This window comes from Sciurus vulgaris (assembly GCF_902686455.1).
Source record: "Sciurus vulgaris genome assembly, chromosome: 15".
Taxonomy (NCBI): Eukaryota; Metazoa; Chordata; class Mammalia; order Rodentia; family Sciuridae; genus Sciurus; species Sciurus vulgaris.
This window is the reverse complement of record NC_136476.1, coordinates 45664190-45689885: the sequence shown is the minus strand read 5'-3', so window position 1 is coordinate 45689885 and position 25696 is coordinate 45664190. Positions and strand designations below refer to the sequence as shown.

General features: G+C 33.9%; 1 protein-coding gene across 4 annotated transcripts; it reads left to right on the top strand.

Moving 5' to 3' along the window:
* Positions 1 to 25696, top strand: C9orf72 (C9orf72-SMCR8 complex subunit). Of its 4 annotated transcripts, none has more exons than XM_079111968.1 (11): positions 1 to 93; positions 6373 to 6860; positions 8038 to 8097; positions 10788 to 10883; positions 11499 to 11563; positions 12797 to 12869; positions 14868 to 14984; positions 19225 to 19460; positions 22287 to 22344; positions 23442 to 23551; positions 23673 to 25696. In XM_079111968.1, exons 2-11 carry the CDS (start codon positions 6417 to 6419, stop codon positions 23857 to 23859), a joined length of 1446 nt encoding a protein of 481 aa, XP_078968094.1. In that variant the 5' UTR covers positions 1 to 93; positions 6373 to 6416; the 3' UTR covers positions 23860 to 25696. The 4 variants fall into 4 exon arrangements, with proteins under 4 accessions (XP_078968094.1, XP_078968097.1, XP_078968095.1 ...); XM_079111969.1 differs by having other exon boundaries at positions 71 to 133; XM_079111970.1 differs by lacking the exon at positions 1 to 93 and adding an exon at positions 185 to 4037.

The following is a 25696-nucleotide window of genomic DNA, read 5'->3' as shown; positions in this document are numbered from 1 at the left end:
CCGAGGGGCGGGCCGGGGGCGGGTCGGGGGCGGTGCTGCGGTTGCGGTCCTTGCGCCCGCGGCTGTGGCGGAGGCGCTGGCGGCGGCGAGTAGGTGAGTGAGGAGTTGACGAGCCCTCGACCGGTAGTTTGGGGTCAGTCTGCCGGTTCGGCGCAGGGGCGACTGCGGGTTTTCTCCCAGGGCTCGACTCACTCTCTTCCCCCACCGAAAGCCGTCCTCGGGCTTTCCAGCCACGCGTAGTGGAGCTGCCCACATCCCGCCCCCGGCGGCGGCAGCAGCGCCGGGAAGACAGGATGGGTTCGGGCCTCTCCCGGCTTTCCGCCCGCAGGCCGCGAGCCGGCCTCATCCCGGGACCCAGGGGAACCTCCGACGGCGCTGCCGCTGCGGGCTCGAAGCTTTCCTCCGGAAAGCCGGAGTGCGCGCGGCCTCTCCGCACTGAGTCGGGCGAGCCTGAGAGGGCTTCTGTCGGAGAGGAGGCAGCGCGGGGTGCCATGGGGTGTGAACCTACTACTGCTCGCCTACGGATTGTCAGTAGAAGTTTCTGAGGAGTGCTGTCTTGCAAATATAGGCAGCTGTGCTAGGCAGAGTGTACTCCCGTGCTTTGAGACATGGCTGGTTGCTTCACAGCTCCGAGATTGCATACATTTATTAAAGGAAGTGACCATTGTGAGTCAGGCATCACTTAGTTGATGGTAATCTGTTCCAGAAAGAAGTGCACTGATTACATCTCTGCGTCCACACCGGGTCTCTCTAATCATGGTGAATTCCACCAGGACTTGTATTCAGGAACAGGAGGGAAGTCTGCCTTTCAGATTCCCAGATTGTTAGGCTTATGTGAATAAATTCCTGTTCATTCTGTTCCTGCCCATCACCAGTGTGTTCGTTCTGTTCCTGTCTATCACCAGTGATGCAGAGCAAGAGTACACAATCAGGCATTACTTTTGCTTTGTACAGACGGTTCAAAAAGGGTCTTAGAAAAGACTATTAGGATCTTCAGCATACTTTGGGAAGCTTTTAACATAATCTAGAAGCGTCACAGAAAACAAGACTATGACATGGGGTATTAATTATATGGAACCAGGATACTTGAAATACAGGGTAGTTATCTTTAAGGTGTACTTAAGAAGGTTTCCACATATAGGTAAAACCACAGATTATACCTATATGTAATATAGAACACTGTGTATACTGTTTTCTCCTTTATATACAGACTTATGATAAAGTTTAAATGGACCCAAGAGATTAATAATAAAATAGAACAATTATAACTAAATACTGTAATAAAAGTTATATGAATGTTCTCTCTAAAAATATCTTATTGTACTTTCAACTTTATTAAGTAAAATAAGGGTTATATGAACCCATCTCTTTGATACCTAGACAGTCTTGTGATAGCCAAGAGAACTACTGAATGACTAATGGGCAGTTAGTATATATGAATATACATATGAATATGTGTGTGTATGAATACACAGCACAGAAGGATGATTCACATCCTTGAAGCAGACAGTGTGAGATTCCATCACATTACTTAGAATGGTGTGCTACTTAAAACTTACAAATTGTTTTTTTGGATATTTTTATTTAATATTTTTGGATCAAGTTTGACCACAGATACCTGAAACCTTAGAAAGTAAAACCATGGATTTGGGGGGAGAGACTATAGAATGATGGTGTTACACAAGCACTGTTAACCAGTACCTCTGCCAGGCTCTTGCCACTTTAAGAAGACTGAATTTGTTGGAAACTGCCTCAAGATGACTCTGCTCTTTATGAAACAAAAATGAGAAAAATTGCAGACTGTCTTCTTGATTGTGAACCAAGCCAGTATTTACCCCTTCCAGGAAACAATTACATTCAACTTCAGAAAGTGATAAAAATATCTATTTGACTGTGTTAGTTCTAAGGGACGGTAGATTAGCCTACCTGTTAATCTGAGAAATTTGAATCTGTGAGAGATGGCTAGATAGTGATATTAGAAACTTCGTCTCTGAGTCTTGCCTCATATTAAAAATTTAGAAAGTGTTTTAGGCAATTCACTGTCCACAAAGTGATCCCAGGCACCCCTGTTTTGGAAGGTGGGCTGGTTTAGGACCCTGCTTCTCTTGGGCCTGGGAGAAATAAACAGAAAGCATGTTATTGGAAGTGAGAGCCTTATGATGGAAGAATTCTCTTTCACAGTGGCAGTGGACCAGTCAACCAAGAAAGAAAGAGCCAATTTTTAACAAAGATTTAAGAAGCAAAGCTCAAATTTACCAATGTGCTGACAGATTTAATGAGTGCTAATTAATATCATGTTTGCATATGTTGGATTATTTTTAGAAAGTATTGGGGGCTGGGCTTTTGGCTCAGTGGTAGAGTGCTCCCCTAGCATGCATGAGGCCCTGGGTTCAGTCCTCAGCACCACATAAAAATAAAGGTGTGTCCACCTACAACTAAAACAAAATATTTAAAAGAAAACAAAATATTAAAAAAAAAAAAACCTGTGCTTTGTTTATAGGAGTGGCAAATCTCCCATCTCACCCAATTCGGATCCTGACTTCCCTAAAAAGACTATATGGCTAATGATAGATAACCTTCTGGAGTAGCCAACACTCCATGTACATAAGATATATATAGATAAAAACCTTTTGGTTTTGAGCTGAATTTTTGCCACATTTGTACTGGAGTTTCCTAATCAAAAATGATTTCAAGAAAAAATTTATTTTTGCAACTCTTCTAATTATACTTGTCTGTGACATTTCATTTCTTAGGTTATAGTAGTCCCACCTTTTCCATGATTTCAGTTACTACATTCAACTTTAGTTCAAAAATAATAAATGAAAAATTTTACTGCATGCCATTTTGAGTAGCCTGATGAAGTCTTGCACCTTTCTACTCTGTTCCACCCAGTATATGATTCAACTCTTTATCCAATTGTCCTTCATCAGTCCAGTGTATCCACACACTGTATATACTGCCTACCTGTTAGTCACGTGGTAGCCATCTTGGTTATCAGAGAGGATGTCACAGTGTTGCAGTGCTTATGTTCAAATAACCCTTATTTTACTTAATGTTGGCCCAAAAAACAGGAGTAGGGATGCTGGCAATTTGGATATGCCAAAGAAAAAGCCATAAAGTTCTTCCTTTAAGGGAAAAGGTAAAAGTTCTTAATAAGGAAAGGAAAAAACCTTCTATGTTGACATTAGTAAGATCTATGGTAAAAATGAATCTTATTTTTGTGAAATTGTGAGGAAGGAAAAAATACTATGCTAGCCTTGCCAGTTGCCTCAAATTATGAAAGTTACAGCCACAGTGTGTGTGATACTTAGTTAAGATGGAAAACACATTAAATTTGTGGTTGGATGACAGACAAAATGTGTTCTGATTGATGGCAGCACGTTGCACCAGAAAGCATTGAACTTACCCAAAGGCATTAGCAGGTATTCTGAAACAAGTGGCATCAAGCCATTTACTGCAATGTACAAAAATTACTGGAGAGGCTGCAAGACAAGTTGGTGGAGGATTTGCCAAAATGCTTGCTGAAGAAGTAGAAGAACATTGAAAACCATCGGGAAGTTTTGAAAATGAGGAATTAGAAGAACTTATTTAGTAATCTACAGAGAAAGAGGAAGATGAAACTAACAACTAGCAATGTGAACATTACCGAAATTTGCTGAAGTATTTCAAATTGCACTGGCATTAAAGGACAAAATCTTCAGATAGAACAGCATTAAAGTCACCCAAAGGATTAAAACCTCTGCAGCAACCCCGTGAGTTAGAAAGAGGCAACATCTTCTGACTAAATGTTCTTCCAAAAGATTTTGCCCTTCAACTTGGAATATCTTCAACCATCAAAGTTGTCTGCTACTGACAGGTAACATCAATGTTGTCATGATTCAGTGATCCAGGGTCACCTGAAGCAGATGTCTTTCTCCTGATGTATCATCAGAAGGTCTGTAGTAGCCTAAAGCTAAGTCACAGCACCTATGTCATTCACCCCTCTTCATCTCATTATAAGTCATTGTATCATCTCCCACTATCATAGGAAGAAGAAGGTGAGCACAGTTCAGCAAAAATATATTCAGAGACAACATTCATATAACTTATTATATTGTTATAATTCTATTTTATTATTATTGTTAATTCCCTCTGTGCCTAATTCATAAGTTAGACTTTATCATAGGTATGTATGTGGAGGGAAAACTCAGTATATATAGAGAGGTGCTATCTGTATTTTAGGCATCCAGTTGGAAGGTATCCCCCCTGGGATAAGAGGCAACGACTATATTTCTTTTGTCAACATTTAAAGCTAAGCAATTCAACATGATCCTTACCCTTCATTTTCTTTCTTATACTGGGGATGAGACTGAATGTAATTAGTGCTCAATAGTAATTTAATTCTCACAATCAAATAAAAGGTTTTCTCAACTTTCAATCATTTTTCTGTAGCACTCAGTTCTCTTTAGGAAATTGTTTTATTTTCAATATAATAATTTGAGTTGTAATGCTGCCTTTTTGATTATTCACCTTTTTATCCAAAAAGAGAATAAAAGAGAAATAGTTTGCAGTATGATTTTATGGTTGTGTGTTTTCTTAATTTATCACCTCAGCTTCTGGTTGGCTGTTGTTAATGGTGACAGCAATAGCGTCATTACAGTTCCAATTCAAATTACGTTGTTGTTTCATCATTGTAAACTGACTGTTTAAGTTGTATTCAGAACAGTAGATGTTTTAAACAAGCTGTAGAGCTCATAACCACTGTGCCCTTTTTAAGTCTTACTAAATTGACATACACTGAAAAGCAAACATTACCTAAATGAAGTTTTGAAATTAAAAATACACATGTAAATACTGTCTTTTTGTTAGCTATTTCTGCACACATTTTACCATTAAGTATTTTGCCACACTTTTTATGCCTTTTCATGATATGATAAAAATATTCACCTCATGCTCTAAAAATAGAAGTCACCGCTTTTCATAAGACTGAACTCTTTTGACAAGATATGGGTAAAATTACTTTATGAAAAATGGTTTAATTCAACATGTTTTTGTTACAGATCAAATGTTAGCTCCAAAGCCATCATACAGGTATATCAGCATTCACCTGTAGCTGCTCTCCATTACATTATGATAATAGAGTCCATACTTTTAGATTTATATAAATGAAATTGTCCTAATGATTTTCACTTTTAGTCTTTTGATCACAAGTCTTCAATTATAGTACTTGCAAGAGTGGTTAGGTTTACACTAATATTACATGGAATGTACCCTTTCAGAGTGATATCTTTCAGTGGATCAAAATATACGAGTTGAGCCCTGGGTTCTAGCTTGGCCTCAAGCTTGTTTGCACTTCTCTATGTCTGTTTCCTCAGCAGACTGAAAGCTTTGAACAGACTTCATTCATCCCTTTTGTTCTCTACCTGTCCTAATAACTAAAGCATTTATTTTAACCACTTAGTATAGAACTCTCTTCACAATGGTAAAGTGCTATACCATTTTCTTGACTAATGTATTAAGTGTAATTATCTTTGTTTTCATGTTTAAGTGGCATTTTAAATACCAGAACTGAGCTTTAGTACCCTCATTCCCAGAGAGTCTGTCAAGGATAACAGGACTTTTTAATCATTTCTGTTGTTGTTATGACTTCAGATGTGTGGTTTTGTCATCTTATAAAAAAAATTTTTTTTTAGACTTTTTAGTAGATTTAAGATATTTTTGCTGTCAGATGTGGTATTACTTTTCTAGGACTACTGTAACAGAGCACCAGAAAGTAGGTAACTTATAGCAGCAACCATCTATTCTCTCAGGGTTCTGGAGGCTGGAAGTCCAATATCAGCAGGAGCATGATCCTACGGGCTCTAGGGAAACCTCCTTCCTTGCACTTCCACTTGTGGTGTTACCTGTAGTCCTTGGCATTCCTAGGCTTGTTGTTGCATCATTCCAGTTTCTACCTTCTGGTCTTCACATGGCTGTCTTCCCTTTGTGTCTGCGTATCTCCCAATCACTCTCTTCCCTTAGGTGCTCACTGAATTAGGACCCATTCTAATCTAATATGACCTCATCTTCACTTAATTACACCTATTTCCAAGTAAGGTCACATTAACATAAATAAGGAGGGTTTGAACATATCTTTTGTGGGAACACAGTTCAACCCTCAAGAAGAAGTGTCACCATGTTTAGCTGAGACTTCCCCTTCTCATTTTGCTCCTTTTTAGTTAGTGGTTAAGAACCAAATATCCAATCATACTAGAATCACACATAGACTAAATATTTGGGAACATTGGGGGTCTGTTGTATGAGCTTCAGTTATAACTTTTGTCCCTTTGGGGGTTTGGATGAATATCTTTAAAATTGCTGAACCTAATCATTTTTTTGTATGCCCTTATCTAGATATCTCTGGAACGTTTGGATAATGTAATATTTGGGATGCAGTGATGTCGACTCTCTGTCCACCACCTTCTCCAGCTGTTGCCAAGACCGAGATTGCTTTAAGTGGTGAATCACCTTTACTAGCAGCTACCTTTGCTTACTGGGACAACATTCTTGGTCCTAGAGTAAGGCACATTTGGGCCCCAAAGACAGACCAGGTACTTCTCAGCGATGGAGAAATAACTTTCCTTGCCAACCACACCCTAAATGGAGAAATTCTTCGAAATGCAGAGAGTGGGGCTATAGATGTAAAGTTTTTTGTCTTATCTGAAAAAGGAGTAATTATTGTTTCATTAATCTTTGATGGAAACTGGAATGGAGATCGAAGTACTTATGGACTATCAATTATACTTCCACAGACAGAGCTTAGTTTCTACCTCCCACTCCACAGAGTGTGTGTTGATAGATTAACACATATTATTCGGAAAGGAAGGATATGGATGCATAAGGTGAGTGGTTTCTCAACTCGTTAATCATGCTAACAGCCATTTAGAGTTTATTTTCAGAAATATTTAATTTTTAGAAATTATGTGCAGTTAACATCTGCCAATAGCCATTATTTTATGTCTACCCCATTAGATATAGATAAATCTAGTTTAATGTTTATAGTCTTCACAATAACCATGGAAAGTAGGAGGTGGTAACTCTATTATAAACAAAAAGCTAAAGCTTAGAGAAAAAACTTTTTAGAGTTTAGATTTGTCTTGGGAGCCTTTGACTCTAAATATTTTTATTTTTCTTTCATTTCTTTCATTTGTTTGTAACTCTATTACAAACAAAAAGCTAAAGCTTAGAGAAAAAACTTTTTAGAGTTTAGATTTGTCTTGGAAGCCTTTCACTCTAAACATTTTTATTTTTCTTTCATTGCTTGACACGGTCTTGCACTTAATGTAATGTGTATTATAATAGTTCAGAACATTTGTTTCATAAACTATCTTCCAGGTAGCCTTTTGTCCCTTTAACTTGCCAAGTTCCCAAATTTATAAAATGAGAAAGTTGTACCATTTCTAGGTTTAATTTTGCAGGTTAAGATAGATGAAATTATTGTTTTTCTCCAAGCCCTATAGTCTAATATGTAATGATATTTATATTTCAATATACTTTGGGCATATTGACACAACAAATTTAATTCTCCTTCCTACTTTTCAATTTAATACTAACCCGAAAGTCTTATTAAGGTACTATTAATTTTATAAGGCTTCTAACTGATTGTAAGGAAAAATGGCACCTTTAAAGAATAGATGTTTACTCTTTGTAGACTCATCTCATTTCTCACATTTATGAAAAACATTTCCAATCAACTTGTACTATATTCCTCATATTCAATTTGATCTTGTTTCACTTGAAAAATGCTTCATCATGTTCCTTTTTGAAACTATAGACATAACCTTGACTGTTTTCTACTAAATTTATATTTCTTTTCTCACTTCAAAATCAAGAATATGTTGATTTTGTTTTATATGGTCTATGAGAGCATGAGTTTGTTGAGTTCATTTCCTACCTCTCTTCCTTTAGCTCCCTCTAGAAAATATATTCTCTATAAATTACACAGAACATGTACATTGAAAAAATAAAGAATTGTCCAAATACTGTGGCTTTTTTTAAAATAAATTTTCTTTTGCTTAGGAAAGGCAAGAAAACATCCAGAAGATTGTCTTAGAAGGCACAGAGAGAATGGAAGATCAGGTAAAATGCAGATTACATGCTGTCAGATATCATTATTCCCATAGCATATGTTCGTAGAAGGTAATGGCTATTTTTAAGGCCTTGATAACATTGTTAGTCTGACAGAGTGAGCCTGAAAATGAACAGAATCTTCATGGAGGAATATAAAATAAATGGAATGAAAAATTTATATATCTTATGTCTGAAGAATTAAATAAAGAGAAATGATAATTACATCTACAGATTACTATTTTGCTTCCTTTTTTTGAAAACTTGTCCATACAAAAATTTTTTAAATGTATATGTGATTTTCTTTGAGGTATTGTTTCTCAGATATTTGTATAGAAGTAACTGAAAGATGAGGAGTGGGGCGTTCAGGGGTGCAACACAACTTTAAGTACAGTATTTCTTTAGTTTTATGATGTACCATTAAAACTAATGCAGCTTACGTTTTATTCCAGGACATAGCTGTTTGTTTTAATGTTGAAATTTTCCAGTGATATTTTTTAGCTTCTTACCATTCAGTCATTAGTAACATTGATTCCTTAGGTAGAGGTACCATGTGTATCTTGGGGAATAGATGCTAAGAGTTTGAGAAGCATGACTTCAAAAGGATGACTTCCCTTATAGAAATTAAATACAGTCCATTTCATTGTGGAGTTAAGAAGTTCTCTTGGAGGGAATCTCCAGTGGAGAAAAGGTTCTTAACTTTACTACTATTGCCCTGGCATGCCACCCTCCCTTGTGGTTCCTTCTTGTAAAATTCCAGTCTTTTAAGCATGGCTACGTTGCCTTTGCTCTGGTTCTCCTTAGCATGACTAAGACGGAATGATGCTTTAAAAAACAATTTTTCTAAATACTCATAGGGCTGTGGCTTCCAGGGCTGTGGCTCAGTAGAAGAGCACTTGTCTAGCAGGTATAAGGCCTGCAAAAAAAAGAAAAAAAAATCTTGTGAAAGTACAGAGACATTAACAAAGAAAGTACTAAACCCTATAAAATAACTTTACAAAATTACTATCTTTGTACTTCTGTGAACAACCTTCCAAGCCAGGTGACGTAATTCTGGGGAAAAGGCTGAGACTTTTAAGAAAAGGTTTACCTTTATCTAGAGAAACCTAGCCTTTACTTGCTTGCTGGTCAGTAAGCAAGTCCCCAGGAATGGGGTGATTCACCAATTTCCAGCTTCATATTTATGGGGTAATTAAGGAGAATTAAGATAAGGAAATTTAGGACCAAATAAAATTCCACTTTTAGTGGGTTCACCAGCCTCTAACCTGATACATATGGAGTAATTAAGTAGAATTATCTCAAGATAAGGAAATTTAGGATCAAATAAAATTCTGTGTTTAGTGGGATTTTGTTATTTCAAACCAGAAACCTTGATTAATGAATTTTTGCCATGATTAATGAATTTCTGCCTCTCTTAAGGGTTTTTCTTAAAACTGTTATCTTACCCTTCTGGAGGAAAGGATATTTAGGACAAATTGGAAATTTAAAGAGGAAACTCAGAAGTTCAAATTAGAGAAGTACAAGGAGGAAAAGAAACCTGGGGGATATGTGTGTGTGTGTGTATATGTATATATATATATATATTTTTTTTTTTTAAAGAGCCTCTTCTATATCCAGCCTTGTAGTATTTTTGTTGTTGAGCATTAGACTGTCCATTTATTTAGTGTGATCATAAATGTCTGAATTTCCTTGTCCAAAATGTTATCTAAGCCTAAAGTAAGGGAAAATATTTTCCTGAAATTGTTCTTTCTGAAAAGGCAGAGTTGTCTTATAAATGAGTCCTTGCATGTCTCACATTATATGCTTTCACCAGCCTTATGTTGAACAAAAATCCTTCTTGGGGATGACAGAGTAGTCTGAAGCAACTTTAGTTAGTGCTGATTTTGGATGTTCATAACTGTCACGTTCATAGCTATTGTCTGAAATCACTTAACAAGGATGGAAGTTCAGTGTGTCTAGCTAAAAATTGATGGAGATTCAACAATTTTATCTGCATCTCTAAAATTTTACATATTTACATTGGTTGTAAAACAGAATGGGTGTGTGGTAGTGAGCAAATGAAGAATCACCCTTATTTGAGACACTTTACATTTGTGCTGTAAGCTTTATTCCAGAAAATACAAATTCCAAAATTATATTTTGCAACATAATAAACAGTAGTACCACCTTGAAAGATCTCTCAAGGAACCTCTTCTCTTAATAGACTTTTTAAATATTTGTGATGATTTTGATTTGTCTTTGGATAGATTATACCCTATTTTGTATGTAGAGGTTGACTATTTATTGAAACTTTACCAGTGATTTATTTGGTATGGGTTTCAAAGTCTTTTTAAGTTTGACTTTCTTCACTTTTAAATTGAAAATTTATTGATGGCCTTTAACAAAGTTTTTATATCTCAGTTAAATTTCAAAGGGGATTTTTTCTAAATTTGCCACAGTTGTGTGTTTCATGTAATAGAAAATGCTAAACCAGAGATTCCATGCTTACTAAAGAAAATTATTCCTGAAAGAATAAATATGAGCTTAAATAGCATGAAAATTCTTTAGAAATATTTTATAGTAGATTGTTTAGGTCTATGTTTGAACAAGTTACTAAGCGTTCCATCAAAGGCTGTTATTCTTTGCATTCATTTTAATTGTTTGTTGCCCATCTTTTCCTCTAGTATGTGATTATCTTCTCTTCATTTTACTTTATTATGCAGGGTCAAAGTATTATTCCAATGCTTACTGGGGAAGTCATTCCTGTAATGGAACTGCTTTCATCTATGAAATCTCACAGTGTTCCTGAAGAAATAGATGTAAGTTCTTATGGGGGCAATGGTAACACTTATCAGTTCTCCTGAATTATTCTGTTATGTGTTTTAATAATATTTTTTATCACTAATAGTCATGACAAAATTAAATTTAGTTATTTCAACACTTTTCTATTTCCTGAAAGTGAGAAAATTCCAGATTTTATAGAAACATTATTTAATGCAGTGCTTTTTTGAACAAAGCAGTATGCAAAATAATGACTGTCAGTGGACGTTTACTTACATTCACTAATTTAGTTTCCTTAATCATTTATTGAAAACATGTTAAATTATATACTATGCATGTATAGAAATCTTTGGAAAGTATTCTTACTGCTTTCTGACTTTGTCATTGAGTTTGGTTTCTTGATTCTGACAGCTCAGAAGAGGAAGCTGTGTTGTAAAAAGTTTTGCTTAACCTGACTGACTAGCTTTCACATTTGTTCTTTGAAAGGTTATGGTAGTTCAGAGATTGTTTTATGGGTGTTCATGATGCCCAAAAATGAGGACAGTGTGTTATATTGAACCTAGACTTTTAAAACTTAGGTATAAAAGTGTTTTTTCAATACTGTTAAACCCAGACTAATTCACTCATTTGTTCATTTTTTGGGTGCATTTCAGATAGCTGATACAGTACTCAATGATGATGATATTGGTGACAGTTGTCATGAAGGCTTTCTTCTCAAGTAAGAATTTTGTTTTATTTCCCAAATGCTGAATGAAGCAGATACAAATCTTATGCTCACCTATGACAAAATTTGGAAGGAAGAAAATAATGATACCTACTTCCCCAGACTATTTAAGGACAACATTACATATTTGAGCTATCACTTACCCATGTGGTACTTTTTCACTTGTTATGATATATCTGCTATTACTCCTTTTACTGTTTAAAGATGCTGAGTTTCGATAGTGCCAGACAAGAGAGCTTGGTTCTTTTGTTCTGGTTTCTTGTTTTACTTCTTAGTAAAGTTAAAACCAAGGACCCTTAAATTAGGTTGTATCTTAGATAGTGTTAAGTAATTTAGGCCTCAAAATGGAAATTACCCATATTTGTACTGATCTTTTTCATCCAACTGTTTAAGTTCAGTGTTTAAGAGTGTGACTTTCAAGCCAGACTGCCTGAATTACTGCTGTATGACCTTGGACAAGCCGCCTGAAGTGTCTGCGCCTCCATTTCCTCATCTGTAAAATGGAAATAATAATAGTACTTACTTTCTAGGTTTATGGTGAGCATCAAACAAATAAATCATTTAAAGCACTTACCTGGCACATAAAATTACTTAAGAGCCAATAGTTCACATTTTCTATGTGTATTTCTTCTAAGGAAAATAATAGTAATGGCCACTATTTATTGGGTGCCTATGTGTTAGTCCCTAACACCAAGTGCTTAGGTGTATTATCTCATCTTCTATTTTAATTTAGTTTCTTACATTTGCAGGTAATCATGAACTTTTGTTTTTAAAAATGAGAAGTGAAAGAATAAAGTATTCACTTTTATGTTTACATCCTTTTCCTTTAGGCTCATGATGAAATATCAGGCATGTTTAACCTAAAAAAGTCTTAATGGCTTGAATCATAAGCCCTTTAGTACTAAATATACTAGTGTCAGCCTTTCATATGTTATTTTAATATCATTTGACTTTAACCCCTCTACGTATAAGTTTCTTCAGGTATAAAATGATATTTTACTAACTGGGTCATCTTAATATTCAAGTGATAAAATCTCTGTGAAAGGCCCCTAGAAAATGGAAAGTTTTATACAAATAAAAGGTAGCATTGTACTTATAGCACTGGTGTTTATCATGTAAAGCTGTTCTGTGTTATTTGAAGCTCACTTACTGTTTTTTTTTTTTTTTAAGTTTATGAAGATGTTTTATAGCCAGTGTTTTAAATCTGTTTTCTTTATTGATCTACAGTGCCATCAGTTCACACTTGCAAACCTGTGGCTGCTCTGTCGTAGTAGGCAGCAGTGCAGAGAAAGTAAATAAGGTAATTCCTTTTATAACACAGTCTGTGATCTGAATTTTTAATACTACTAACCCATCATGGATTTTCATTTAAATGTCAAGTTACAATTTAAATGATCTCATAGTATAAGAAGTTAGAACCTTAGCAAATTACTGTGACTCCCTATGGCAAAAATGAATTTGAAATAAACTGTTTGAATAGGAATTCAGTTGTCACCTTCATTTTGATAACCCATAAACACCAATCTCAGTTGTGTATAAAGGGTTTTGAGAATATTTTAAAATCAGACAGCTTTAAAAATGCCTTCTATTTCCCAATTTTATCTTTAATAAGATAAAATGTACTTTTGGTACTAGTTCTAAGGAAGTGTGTTTGATCATCTTGATTTCACTACCTTGGTTTTTGTCCCTTTTAGGTAGCTATTACTTCTAGATGGTCAGTGGAGGTTGTACTTTACTCAATAGTATTTTGACCACTTCCTTCAGTGCGTTGAGTAAATAATTAGTGAATAGTTATACTTCTAAGCATTAGTCAGTAAATTAAGATATTTTGCACTTTTCTTCAGTGACCATTATTAGAAATTAGAAAGAATCCAGAGATAAGTGCATATGTCTATCAATTTAAGCAAACCTAATTTCTTTTTAACAACATTTTACACAGGAGATATGTTGGGGGGGTGACTATTTGTTTTACAAAGCTATTCATTATTTGTTTTGTTTAATTTGTTATTCCATGTTCACATGAGCCTTAATTTTCCAAAATTAATCTCACGCAACCATTTATGAGAGATTAATATTCTTCTCTCATTGTATTTCATCTAGGGACTAGTAATCTTATTTCTGTTGCCCCAAAAAGGTAGCTTTCCATTTGTACCCCCAAAGCCTTAGAGTTCTTTAGAAGTACTTCTCGGTCTGCATTATGAAAGGAGGAAGGCTCCGTGGTTGGGGCTGTGTTTATGAAAAATTTTTCTTATCCTTTATCCTTTTAAGGTTGAATAACTTGCCTTTTGTCTTTTTAATTTGACAGAAACAGTGCTTCTGCTCTAGTTAAAAGCCAGTGCTTTAAAATTATCACTCTAGTCAGAATTCCAACAGTTATAAGACTCATTTTTATTTTTTCTAGTTGTGTTATAGGTCAGATGGTGTTAGAATCAGTGTTTTCTGAACCCCCACCAATAGCATGCTTATATTAAGTCAAATTTAATAGAATGAATTCTCTTTCTGTGGAGGAATTTGGATATTCCTTGATGTTCATTATAATGGGATTTACTTGTAGAACTATTACAACAGAAGTTATAGTTTGGACTAATTTAAATGCACTTAGTTTTTTCCCCAAAGTTATTTACATGATTGAAAAATAATTATTGTTGGGTGGAAATATAACCAATTATTGTATTGGGTCGTTAATTCCCACTGAAATTAATGACCTAATACAAATAAGTCAAATAGTATGAGAAATGGTACGTATTATATTTTTCACCTGGAGAGTCACAATTTGTATTCAAATATTACAGGTTTTGCTGGGCATGGTAGTGCATACCTATAATTCCAGAAGCTGGGGAGGCTGAGGCAAGAAGATGGCAATCAAAACCAGCCTTTGCAACTTAGCAAGGCCCTAAGCAATTTATCAATACCCTGTCTCAAAATTTAAAAAAAAAAAAAAAAAAAAAAAAAAAAATTTTAAAAAGGGGCTGGAGATGTTGCTCAGTTGTTAGGTGACTCTGGGTTCAATCCTTGGAACACCCCCACACACACCAAAAAAAAGTTACAGGTTTCGAGATACCATACAGTTAATATACCAAGCATTTCTTGAACTCAATTGGTCACAAAAATCACCTTTTGTAAGCAATAAGTGTTGTATCCTGGGGACTGTTCCAGTTGACTAAAGAATACTTATTGCTCAGGATTTATATTTTATTGACAATAACAATTAAAATTTTTAATTTTAAAAATCTTTTTCATAAGCAAACCAGTGGTCTTTTTACTTCATATTTTAATGCTCAAATCTTTTCTTTTCTAGATAGTGAGAACATTATGCCTTTTTCTGACTCCAGCAGAGAGAAAATGCTCCAGATTATGTGAAGCAGAATCATCATTTAAATATGAGTCAGGTCTCTTTGTACAAGGCCTGCTTAAGGTAACTTTCCATTTATCACAAGTAAAACCAGTTTTTAAAACTAATTTTTAAGACTCTTTGTAAAAATAAGTATTTTATTTAATGCCCAGGAACTGACTTCCTTTACATGGTTCTGAGCATAGAGTGTATTTCTTAAGGATTTACAATTGGAATCATCAGTGCAACACCATGGAATATCTTTTATTTGCCAGATAGTCTCCTGTAGGTATGTGTCTAGCCTCAGGAATTTTTTAAAAATATATGCTCAAATTAGGTTGCATCTCTAAATATTTCTTTTTACTAAGCAGATTTGAATTTTTGTGTTATCCTTTTGTATTTACTTGTGAAATTTATTGAAAAAATTCAAAGCATCTTTAAAAATTATTTCAGTAATTCATATGTATATTCACATACACATATGAAAAATATGTATTTCTATATATATTAGAAAAAGTTTTATATTCATTTAACTGAGTTTACTTTTCAGGGACCAAAACATATAAAGGTAAATTGATAATTATTTTCAATAATTAAGGGGAAAGCAATTGTTCACTTTATTGAATTTATTATTGTATCTCAGTTATAGTCAAAGAAATGAAGAAATAGCTTTCCTTATGGTTGTGTTTTTCTTTCATAGTAAATGCTCTCTTAAGGATGTAGATATAGCAAAATGGAAGAAAAACAAGTATTAAAATGTTAAAAAATATTGCACAAACCCTTAAAAACTTACGTATGGAAGGAACATACCTCAATCCAAGAAAGGCTGTACATGGCAAACCTACAACCAATCAGACTGATTAGGGATAACTTGAAATCATTTCAACTGAGAATAGGAACAAGGTAAGGATGTACACTTTCACCACTCCTATCCAGTGTGGTATTGGACATCTTAGCTAGAGCAAGAAGGTAAGAGAAAAACATAAAAGACACCCAAATAAGAAAGGAGGAGGTCAGATTACCCCTGTTTATTGATGACTTGATTTTATATATTAAAACACCTGAAAACCTCATCAAAATAAAGTGTTAGAACTGATAAACAAGTTCAGTAAGGTCGCAGATAAAAAAGTTAACATACAAATAGTACTGATTGATATACCAATAACAAAATTCATGAGAAAGAAATCAAGAAGAAAAAACTTATTCACAATAACTACAAAAACATATATATCTAGGAATAATATAAGCTCTGTAATGAAAATTATAAAACACAGATGAAAGAAGTTGAAAATGATTACAAAAAAATGGAAAGATATCCAGTGTTTATGAACTAGAATTAAAATCTTAAAATGTTCTTACCACCCAAAGCAATCTACAGAATCAATGCATTTCATCTCGAAATATCAATGATATCCTTCACAGAAATCAAAGAAAACACTCCTAAAATTTATATGGAGCCACAAAAGATCCTAAATAGCCAAAGCATTCTTAAGGAAAAAAAAAAAAAACAAAGTTAGTGGCATATTACCTGACTTCTTATCATATTACAAAATAATAGCAAGTAAGACAGCATTGTACTGGCATAAAAACATACATAAACCAATGAAACAAAATAGAGAACCCAGAAATATTTACAGCCAATTCAGCTTTGCGAAAAGAAACAAATACATACATTAGAGGAAAGAAATTCTCTTTAATGAATGGCACTGGGAAGCTGGATATCCATATACAGAAGAATAAAACTAGACTACTGTCTCTTAACCTGTATAAAATCAATTCAAAATGACGAGATTATCTCAAACCAAAATGCTTTGACTCAATAAAGGAGACAATCAACAGAGGGAAGAGACAAACTGTGGAACAGGAGAAAATACTTGCAAACTATTCATTGGATGAGGAATTAATATACAGAATGCATAAGGAACTCAAACAATAGCAATTTTTTAAAAAAGTAATTAGATTTAAAATTACCTGAATAGACATTTCTCATATACAGATAGCCAATAAATAAATGAAATAATGCTCAAAATTATCACCAGGGAAATGCAAATTAAAATGACAATGAGATACCATTTTAGCCCCAGTTAAAACGTCAAAAAATAGAGAAAGGAGATCTTTCATATGTAGTGAGAACACAGATTAGCACTCCATTATGGAAAACAGCGTGGTGATTCCTCAGAAAACTAGAAATAGAATTGCCATCTAATCTAGCAATCCTACTATTGAATATGTACTCAGTGAAAATGAAATCCACATTTCAAAAAAAAACTTCATAGGTGTATTTCTTGTAGTACTATTCACAACAGCCAGAGTATGGAATCATTCTACATATTCACTGATGGATGGAGAAAGAAAATGGTAGATATATATAATGAAATGTTATTCAGTCATTAAAAATGAAATTCTGTTATTTGCTATAACATGGATAAAACTGTGAAAGACATTATTATGTGAGATAAGTTAGGCACAGGAAGATAAATAATACATGTTCTCACATACATGTAAAAGCTAAAAAGTTGATCTCATAGAAGTATAGAGTAATGGTTATCAGAACTTGGGAAAGGTGTCGGGGAGAGGAAATGGAGAGAAGATGGTTAATGAGTATAGGGATGCAGTTGGATAGGAGGAGTAACTTCTAATGCCCTATAGAATGTTAAGATAACTGTGAATTGATTCAACAATCAATTGTTTATTTCAGAATAGCTTGTAGAGAGTATTTTGAACATCCGTAACAAAAGGAAATGATAAATGTCTAGGTGATGGATATGCTATCATGATCAGATCTTTACACATTATACACATGTATTGAAATGTCATACCCCATAAATATGTACACTTACTGTGTGTCAGTTAAAAATTAAAAAATGAAACAGTAAAATTTTGTAAATATTAATTCAGCTTTGTAAGTTATTTATTCAGCACAGTAATGTGCCTGCTCTGCACTCAGAACAGTAGTATTTAAATAAACTAAAAGAAACATGTTTCTGCCAGACACAGTGGCGCACACCTGTAATCCCAGTAACTCAGGAGGCTGAGACAGGAGGATTGAGAGTTCAAAGCCAGCCCCAGCAAAAGTGAGATGCTACCCTGTCTCTAAATAAAATACAAAATAGGGCAGGGGATGTGGTAGTTGAGTTCCCCTGAGTTCAATTCCCAGTACCACAAAAAAAAAAGTTTCTAATTTAAATTTTACAAATTTGAAAATCAGTACTTCTTCCTATTAAAGGCATAATGTAAAGGGCTTAATACAATTATTTCCTCAGCAGTCTCTCATTTCATTACATAATTTTTGTCCTGAAAGAGACCTATACCAGAAGCTTAGTGGAAAACTTGAAACTATGATTTAGTGAAAAACTATTCCAGGAGTTCTCTAAATCTAAATTATGTAAATCTAAATTATGTAGCCTTCCAGAAAATACATTGACATTATTTTAAAATGATTACTGCAGCATTATTAGAGTGAAAAAATGTAATTAGCCTCTGTGTCCTTTTCATAACAGAGTATATCATACTCAGTAGGTATTCCTTATGTGGTAACTGGCTACCTGACTGTACCTAGAAAGAAGTGTTTTACTTTAAAAGTACATGTTCATTTAGATTTCAAAATAACATAGAATAATCAAGAAAAAACATCAATTGTAATTACACAATCAGCAAAAAACTGATTTTTTTTAATTGTTATTTTGATACCAGGGATTAAACCCAGATGCACTTAAACACTGAGCCACATCCCCAGCTCTTTTTCTTTTTTATCCTGAGGCAGGGTCTTGCTAAGTTGCTTAGGGCTTTACTAAGTTGCTCAGACAGGCTTTGAACTCATGGTCCTTCTGCCTCAGCCTCCTCAGTCACTGGGATTACCGGCATACACCACCATGCCCAACTGTAAATAACCACAGTTGTTATTTCGCAGATAGCTTTCTAGTCTTTTTTTTTTTTTTTTTTTAATTCTGTATGTTGTTTCTTGTTTCTTCAACCTGTCCCCATTGGATTATACTCTGCATGTTCTAACCTGCTTTTTCCACAATACTTTGAAAACCTCTTCCAGTTTCAACGCAAACTTTTCAGTAATTTTATTTTTATCTGTTAAATAGTAAATGCATTTTTAAATTTATTAAATCACTTTTGTATGCTTAAGAATGTTTCTCATGTTTTTGCTGTTAAAGCTGATATTATAATGAACACTTCGGTCTGTAAGGTATGGTGCAGTCATGATAAATTTCTTAGAATAAAATCAAAGCCAGTGGTTTCAATTAAAAAAAAAAAAAAACAAAACTTCATATCATTTAGCACATAAGACAGTTAAGTTCTTTTTTCCTTTTGACAGGATTCAACTGGAAGCTTTGTACTGCCCTTCCGACAAGTCATGTATGCGCCATATCCCACCACACATATTGATGTGGATGTCAACACTGTGAAGCAGATGCCACCCTGTCACGAACACATTTATAATCAGCGTAGATACATGAGATCGGAACTGACGGCATTCTGGAGAGCTACTTCAGAAGAAGACATGGCACAGGATACCATCATCTACACAGACGAGAGCTTCACTCCTGATTTGTATGTAATGCTCTGCCTTTTGACTTTAGCAAACTATTAATTATATCTTTTATGAGTAAAAACAAACACATTATGTTCTAAAGGAAAGAAATATCACTAGCATAATGATTCTTCAAAATATTTAATCAACTGTTTTTCTAAAATTCCGTTTTTAAAATTTTGTGTTTCCCCTAAAATAAGTGAAAATTAGCACTTAAAAGAAACATTTAAATACTTACTTACACATAGATACTGAGTTCTTAGACCCTGTAGTAAACAGTATGGTTAATAGTAGTCCATCAGACAGCCTCCCAGACCCTGCACTGCTTATAGTTTAGTGTATAACAATCTGAACAGGATCATTATATAAAATAATTCTAAGTCTTTTTTTTCTTGTACATAAATGTAAAATACAGCAGAACTGTTAAAATATATTAATATAGCGTTCTTTTATTTTGTGTTTTATATTACATGTAATATATTTTATATTTTTTTATTTGCCTTAGTCATTTCTTACCTCAAAGTGTGATCAGTGCACTAAAAAGAATAATGATGATAATTAAATATTGGTTGTGCATCAGTGAAAGAAAAAACATCATGATAAATCCACAGTTATAAAACTTAAAGAAATACTTAAATGGTGTTTTGAAGTTAGAAAAAGAATTGTATACTATTACTGTTCTTTTGAATCAATTAAAAGTGCTTGAAATAGTGCTGACACATAGAATATATTCAAAAAAACCTTAACTATAATAATCCAAATTTAAATGTATAAAGCAGCAGTAAAATTGGATGGAGCAGCCCTGTGCAGTGTTCATAAGGAAAATTTTGAGCTGAGGCAGCAGAATCATGTACACCAATAGCCACAGTAAAATGTTGACTGAAAGCACAGAAAAGGAACATCGTATCCAAGGGATCCCCAGCAACACATGTCTCTAGGTGTATAAAGATGACTTAATTAGGGTCATCTTTCTCAGGTCTCCAGTGTTCTGATTAGCTACTTAGAAAGTTTTAGAGGAATTGCTTCAGAAAAAAGCATTGGCAAAATGGAACTCCATGTCACTGAGTTTTCACGTTATTCATAGTTTGGGTACGGGTATAGACGTTCTCAAAATTAATCTTCATTTTCTAAAGGGTTTAGAAGATTTTTTCTTTTTCAGTTGATTGACTACATAGGAGCTCCATTAAGAGAGTTTAGTGAACTTTAGAATGAGTTTGCAACCATTTAGTGTTTTCATTTTGTTTTGTAGATATGTTTAAGCCAGCTATTCTTGTTTTGCTGAACATGGAATAATAATGTCATAAATTTAAAATTTTATTTACAAGTAAATGTTTTGAACATAAAATTGTCAGAAATAGTTTTAATCACAAGATTATGTGTAAATTTTGTCATAGATTCATTTTACCATTTGGTTTGTTTTAAACAATATTATCCACTTTTTCTAAGTTTTGGGGGCTGTTTTGTTTTGTTTTGTTTTCTTCTTTCTTTTTTCCTGCTCTGCTGAATCCAACCAAGTGACCTGCACATGCTAGGCAAGCATTCTACCTCATGTTAACTTTAAAATAATTTTAGTCATTGCCAATATATTAAAATTCAGTCACTGGAAATATTCTTTCCAGTACTTTGCTTCATATAATTCTTATATGATCAAGGTATTCATTCAATGAAACAAAACCAGAACACTGGGTTTCAATAGTCATAACCTTTCCTCAAAGCTTGAGAAGTGGTGCTGTCAATCCCCAGCCAGTAGTCATGAAATCATGATTTTCCCTTCTCAGTTCCTGCTGTATAGTTTCACTCATCTCCTAAATTAAGAAACTTGAGTTACTTTCTTACTTACTCTGTGCCACCTGTCTTCTTTTGTGTCCCTCCATTTAGTAGTATGATGATCTCTACTATTTTCAGTCTTTCATTTAAAAAATCACTTGGTTTATTGAATGTTATATTACCTCTCTGACCTGAATATAGCCGAGGGAAGATGGAAGAGAAAAAAGACAAAAGGTGGTGAGGCCTGGGAAGAAAACAGTCTTTTGTTTGTTTTAGCATCTGGTATGTCCTAGGTACTCCGTTAGGCACAAATAATTTCATTGGCCATGGCCAGGGTAGATAACACTTTCTTAGGTTGCTGGCTTTTTATTTGCAAATTGTGGCCTCTTGATTCAAACCCAGAGGTTATGTTGCCCATTATCAACTGGGTTTATTCTTTGATCCCACTCAAATGTTTCTTAGATTTTGTCACTGGTTTGTTTTAGTTTTTGGTGATAGTATTAGTGTTTATTTTTGCTGCTGGTATTTTTGTGTGTATGTTTGTGAGATTGTAAGAATTAGTAATTATATTTATTAATTGTCTAAGACTTTTTTTGTTTTGTGGGTAAGATGAGAGGTCTGAAATAGATTAATAGATATATACATACCCTTCCTGGTATATTGTATATATTTCATCACAATCATGATTGCTGTTGAAGTAGTTCCATGGTGTGAGAATACTCTTTAGAGAAAATAATTAATATGTTAGCCTGATAAACACCAATAATGTGCAAATATATCCTTGAGTTTTAATCTACTTGTGTATTTTTTTATTTTATTTATTTATTTTTATCTATTCATTTTTGGTGTTAGGGATTGAACTCAGGGCCCCATGCGTGCTAAGCACACATTATCCCACTGAACTCCCCTCTAGCCCCTGGAAATATATTTTCTATCTCCAAATATGTATATCTATACTCTGACATATATTTATGCATGATATCCCTTTTATATGAATTTAACTTATTAACTGGAGTGAGAGGTTGTAGAAAGTCTTAAATAGTCATTTCAACATTTGGACCTTTTTCTTTTCTTCATAGGAATATTTTCCAGGATGTCTTACACAGAGACACTCTAGTAAAAGCCTTCCTGGATCAGGTAAACATGGAACCAGCCATTGTCAGAATGATGAAATGTTTTCTTTTAAAACATATCATATGGTGCTTGTGCTATATATTTAAAGCATCATGGAATTAAGTCCTTGTCTTTTTGTAGTGCCTATTTTATGATCTTTTAAAATCTTTATTATTAATAATTTTTTCTTTTGAATTATTAGTAGGGAGTAGCCTGTACATTAACAATTAAAGATTCAGCATTCCAACTTAAAATAAATATTTTAATTTCAAGTACTAGCCTCACTCAAGGGGTTTTGGGTATTTTTGTTTGTTTGTTTGTTTTGTTTTTTGAGGGAAGGGAGGTTGTTTATTTGCCTTAATTGATCCAAAAATGTTCTTAAAACTTGGTATACTTCTATATAAATGATAACATTTCTATTGTCTCATTTAAAAAAAAAATCTACTTAGTTATACTTTTGAAGAAAATGATAGATTACCTGGGACTTATTTCTTACATAATAACACTTTGTTGTAATGTTTATTCTGGGGATCAGGCCAAGAAACTTGTAGATGTTACTTTGAAATAATGAGATCCTTATGTTAACTGGAAATTTTGAATTCAGGTCTGTGTAGTGTGTGAAATATTGCAAAGTTCAAGGATAATTTGTAGTCATGCAATTTCCATGTTTCTCAAGCTGAAATGAAAACCCTTCCACTCTACCCCTACATAAGCACATATACTCCCACCCACGTTAGAGTATAGATATGTATTTCAAAACCATAGACTAAGCATGGCCCAACCTGTGGGAGCTTCAATTTTAAGATTTGATTAGAAAAATTTTTATAATACAATATGAAATAACTTATATAATGATTTTTCATAATAAAATAAATGGTCATGGATATATTTTGATATAGAATGCAGAATTTGAGTGTATCAAAATGGATAAAATAGGAAATTCAAAAAACTCAGATTGCTTTCAGACCAGTGCTGCCACTACACTCCTGTCTGTTGGAGGGCATCAGTGGAAATGGCTCTAATCTGCATTCTCTGCCAGGTAACTGTCGACACTGTCACGGAGGTATGCTGTATACACAGAATGGTAGGGATCTGTGTTAAAATGCTTCATTTTTCTGCAGGTCTTTCATTTGAAACCTGGTTTATCTCTCAGGAGTACTTTCCTTGCACAGTTTCTGCTTGTCCTTCACAGAAAAGCCTTGACACTAATAAAATACATAGAAGATGATACGTGAGTAACAGTCCTGTACACAAGAAAATTTGTGTGTTAAAACTTTTTTTGTTCCCTTTTGATATTTTCTGTGTTTTAATGTTTGCTTGTTTTGTTTTGCTTTGTTTCTTATTATTTGTAGGCAAAAGGGGAAAAAGCCCTTTAAATCTCTTCGGAACCTGAAGATAGACCTTGATTTAACAGCAGAGGGCGATCTTAACATAATAATGGCTCTAGCTGAGAAAATTAAACCAGGCCTACATTCTTTTATCTTTGGAAGACCTTTCTACACTAGTGTACAAGAACGAGATGTTCTAATGACTTTTTAAAGGTGTGATTTATTAAGTATATTTCATCACAATCACAGTTGCTGTTGAAGTAGTTTCATGGTGTGGGAAGCATCATTCCCCCAGGTTTATACCTCTAGAGTCCTACTCAGCATTGCAGTTAAAGTTAGTTACACTACAGTTGCCACAAGAGGTCTGTAGGGGTTGTCAGGTGCATCATTACATTGAATGTCTCTCTTCCTAGATGTTCCCTTTTCTGTTTACAATTATAATAAATATTATTGCTGTCTTTTAAAGATATTAAAATAATACATAAATTTGACCACAACTACTGTTTTTCTTTTAAACTTATGATTCATGGTTTACATGTATCAAAGTAAAATCTGAGTTAGCTTTTGCAAATATAGTAATTGGCTTTACATTGTTTAGTGTTTGTTGGTATGTAGGATTTCTTGTAAGACTTTTGCAATCATCCACAAATTTAGAGCATTTAAATTTTTCAGTTCCACAGAAAGGAAATTAGCTTGAATATAGGTTTTTAGGAAGAAGATATTGATCTCAATAATCAGCAACTATTGAAATTAATTATTAGATCGTACTTTGTAGTAGTCCTTAGATTCAGTCCATATAAAAATGTCAAGCACTTATGTGCAATCCCTGATTATGGTAAACTCAGTATGGTTTTTGTTTGTTTATTGTTGTTGTCAATATCCTATAAGGTTGAACTCTGTCCACAAAAATATAGGAACTGAATTGTTTTAGTGGTTGTTGTCAACTTTTAATTTAATTTTCATTATTTTCAAGCCAAATAGAAATGTGCACCTCCTGTGCCTTTTTCCCCCCTCTTGGAAAATATAATTACTTGGAAAAAGTTCAGATTCTACTCGTCAGTCATTTCCATTGTATTTCCCTCCTACAGACCCTACCATGTACCTGGTTTGGCAGTCATGATGACTCCAGGTTTGTTAGAGAATGCACTAACTAATAAGATCTTTAGAGAACAGAAAACAGTTTTTGTCGTCTTCCTCCTTTTATTTCTGCCCACATTTTTGAAGTTGTTGCCTTGCTGCTTGAATCACATAAGGGCAGTGGGAGAAACTTCACTGAAGTGATATTTTTCTAGGTGCTACTTTGTCAGAACTAAGTGGTCTATTTCTTTACTTTCCTAAATGTGTTTGGCTATAAAATAATTAATATAATTCTGTTCTAGAAAAGTGTTAACATATGAGTATATTAAACACAACATTATTTTATTTAAAACTGGAAGTGATTTGAAAGGGAAAATATATTTAGATGACAGGTATAAAATTGATAGAGCTTTTCTGCTCCCACTTACAAAATTTAATGAAAAAGGTATATTCTATTCTGCAAGGTCATAATAGCTTTTGCATGATGAGTCAGAAAGAGGTAGACATCTTATACACTGAACAATATGGATATACTACACGTAGCTCTGTCACGATAATTTTTGTAGATACCATCTTTTAGTGTCCCATGTGTACTCAGTGCTTTTATATGGTAGATTCCTGTTTAAGTACTGACTTATTTTCTTTTGCTGGTTTATTATATTGTTGTGTAGAATGTAAGATGTACAGTGAAATAAGTTATTAAAGCATGTGTAAACATTGTTATGTATCTCTTCTCCTAGTTGGAGAGTTTTGAATAAAATATCTTTGAAATTTTGTCTCTTTCAGTTATTGTTCAAGAAAAAACACTGTTATGATATCGGAAGACTGATTAGCTTCTAGTTTGGCTGACAGTCATGTTGAATCTAAGCTATCTTTCTTAATTTTCTATTTGCAAAGAAAATATATTTAAAGGTACTGTATGGTACTGCAATCTTATGTTTAAAAAATAAAAAAGTGTTTTGTTTAACTTC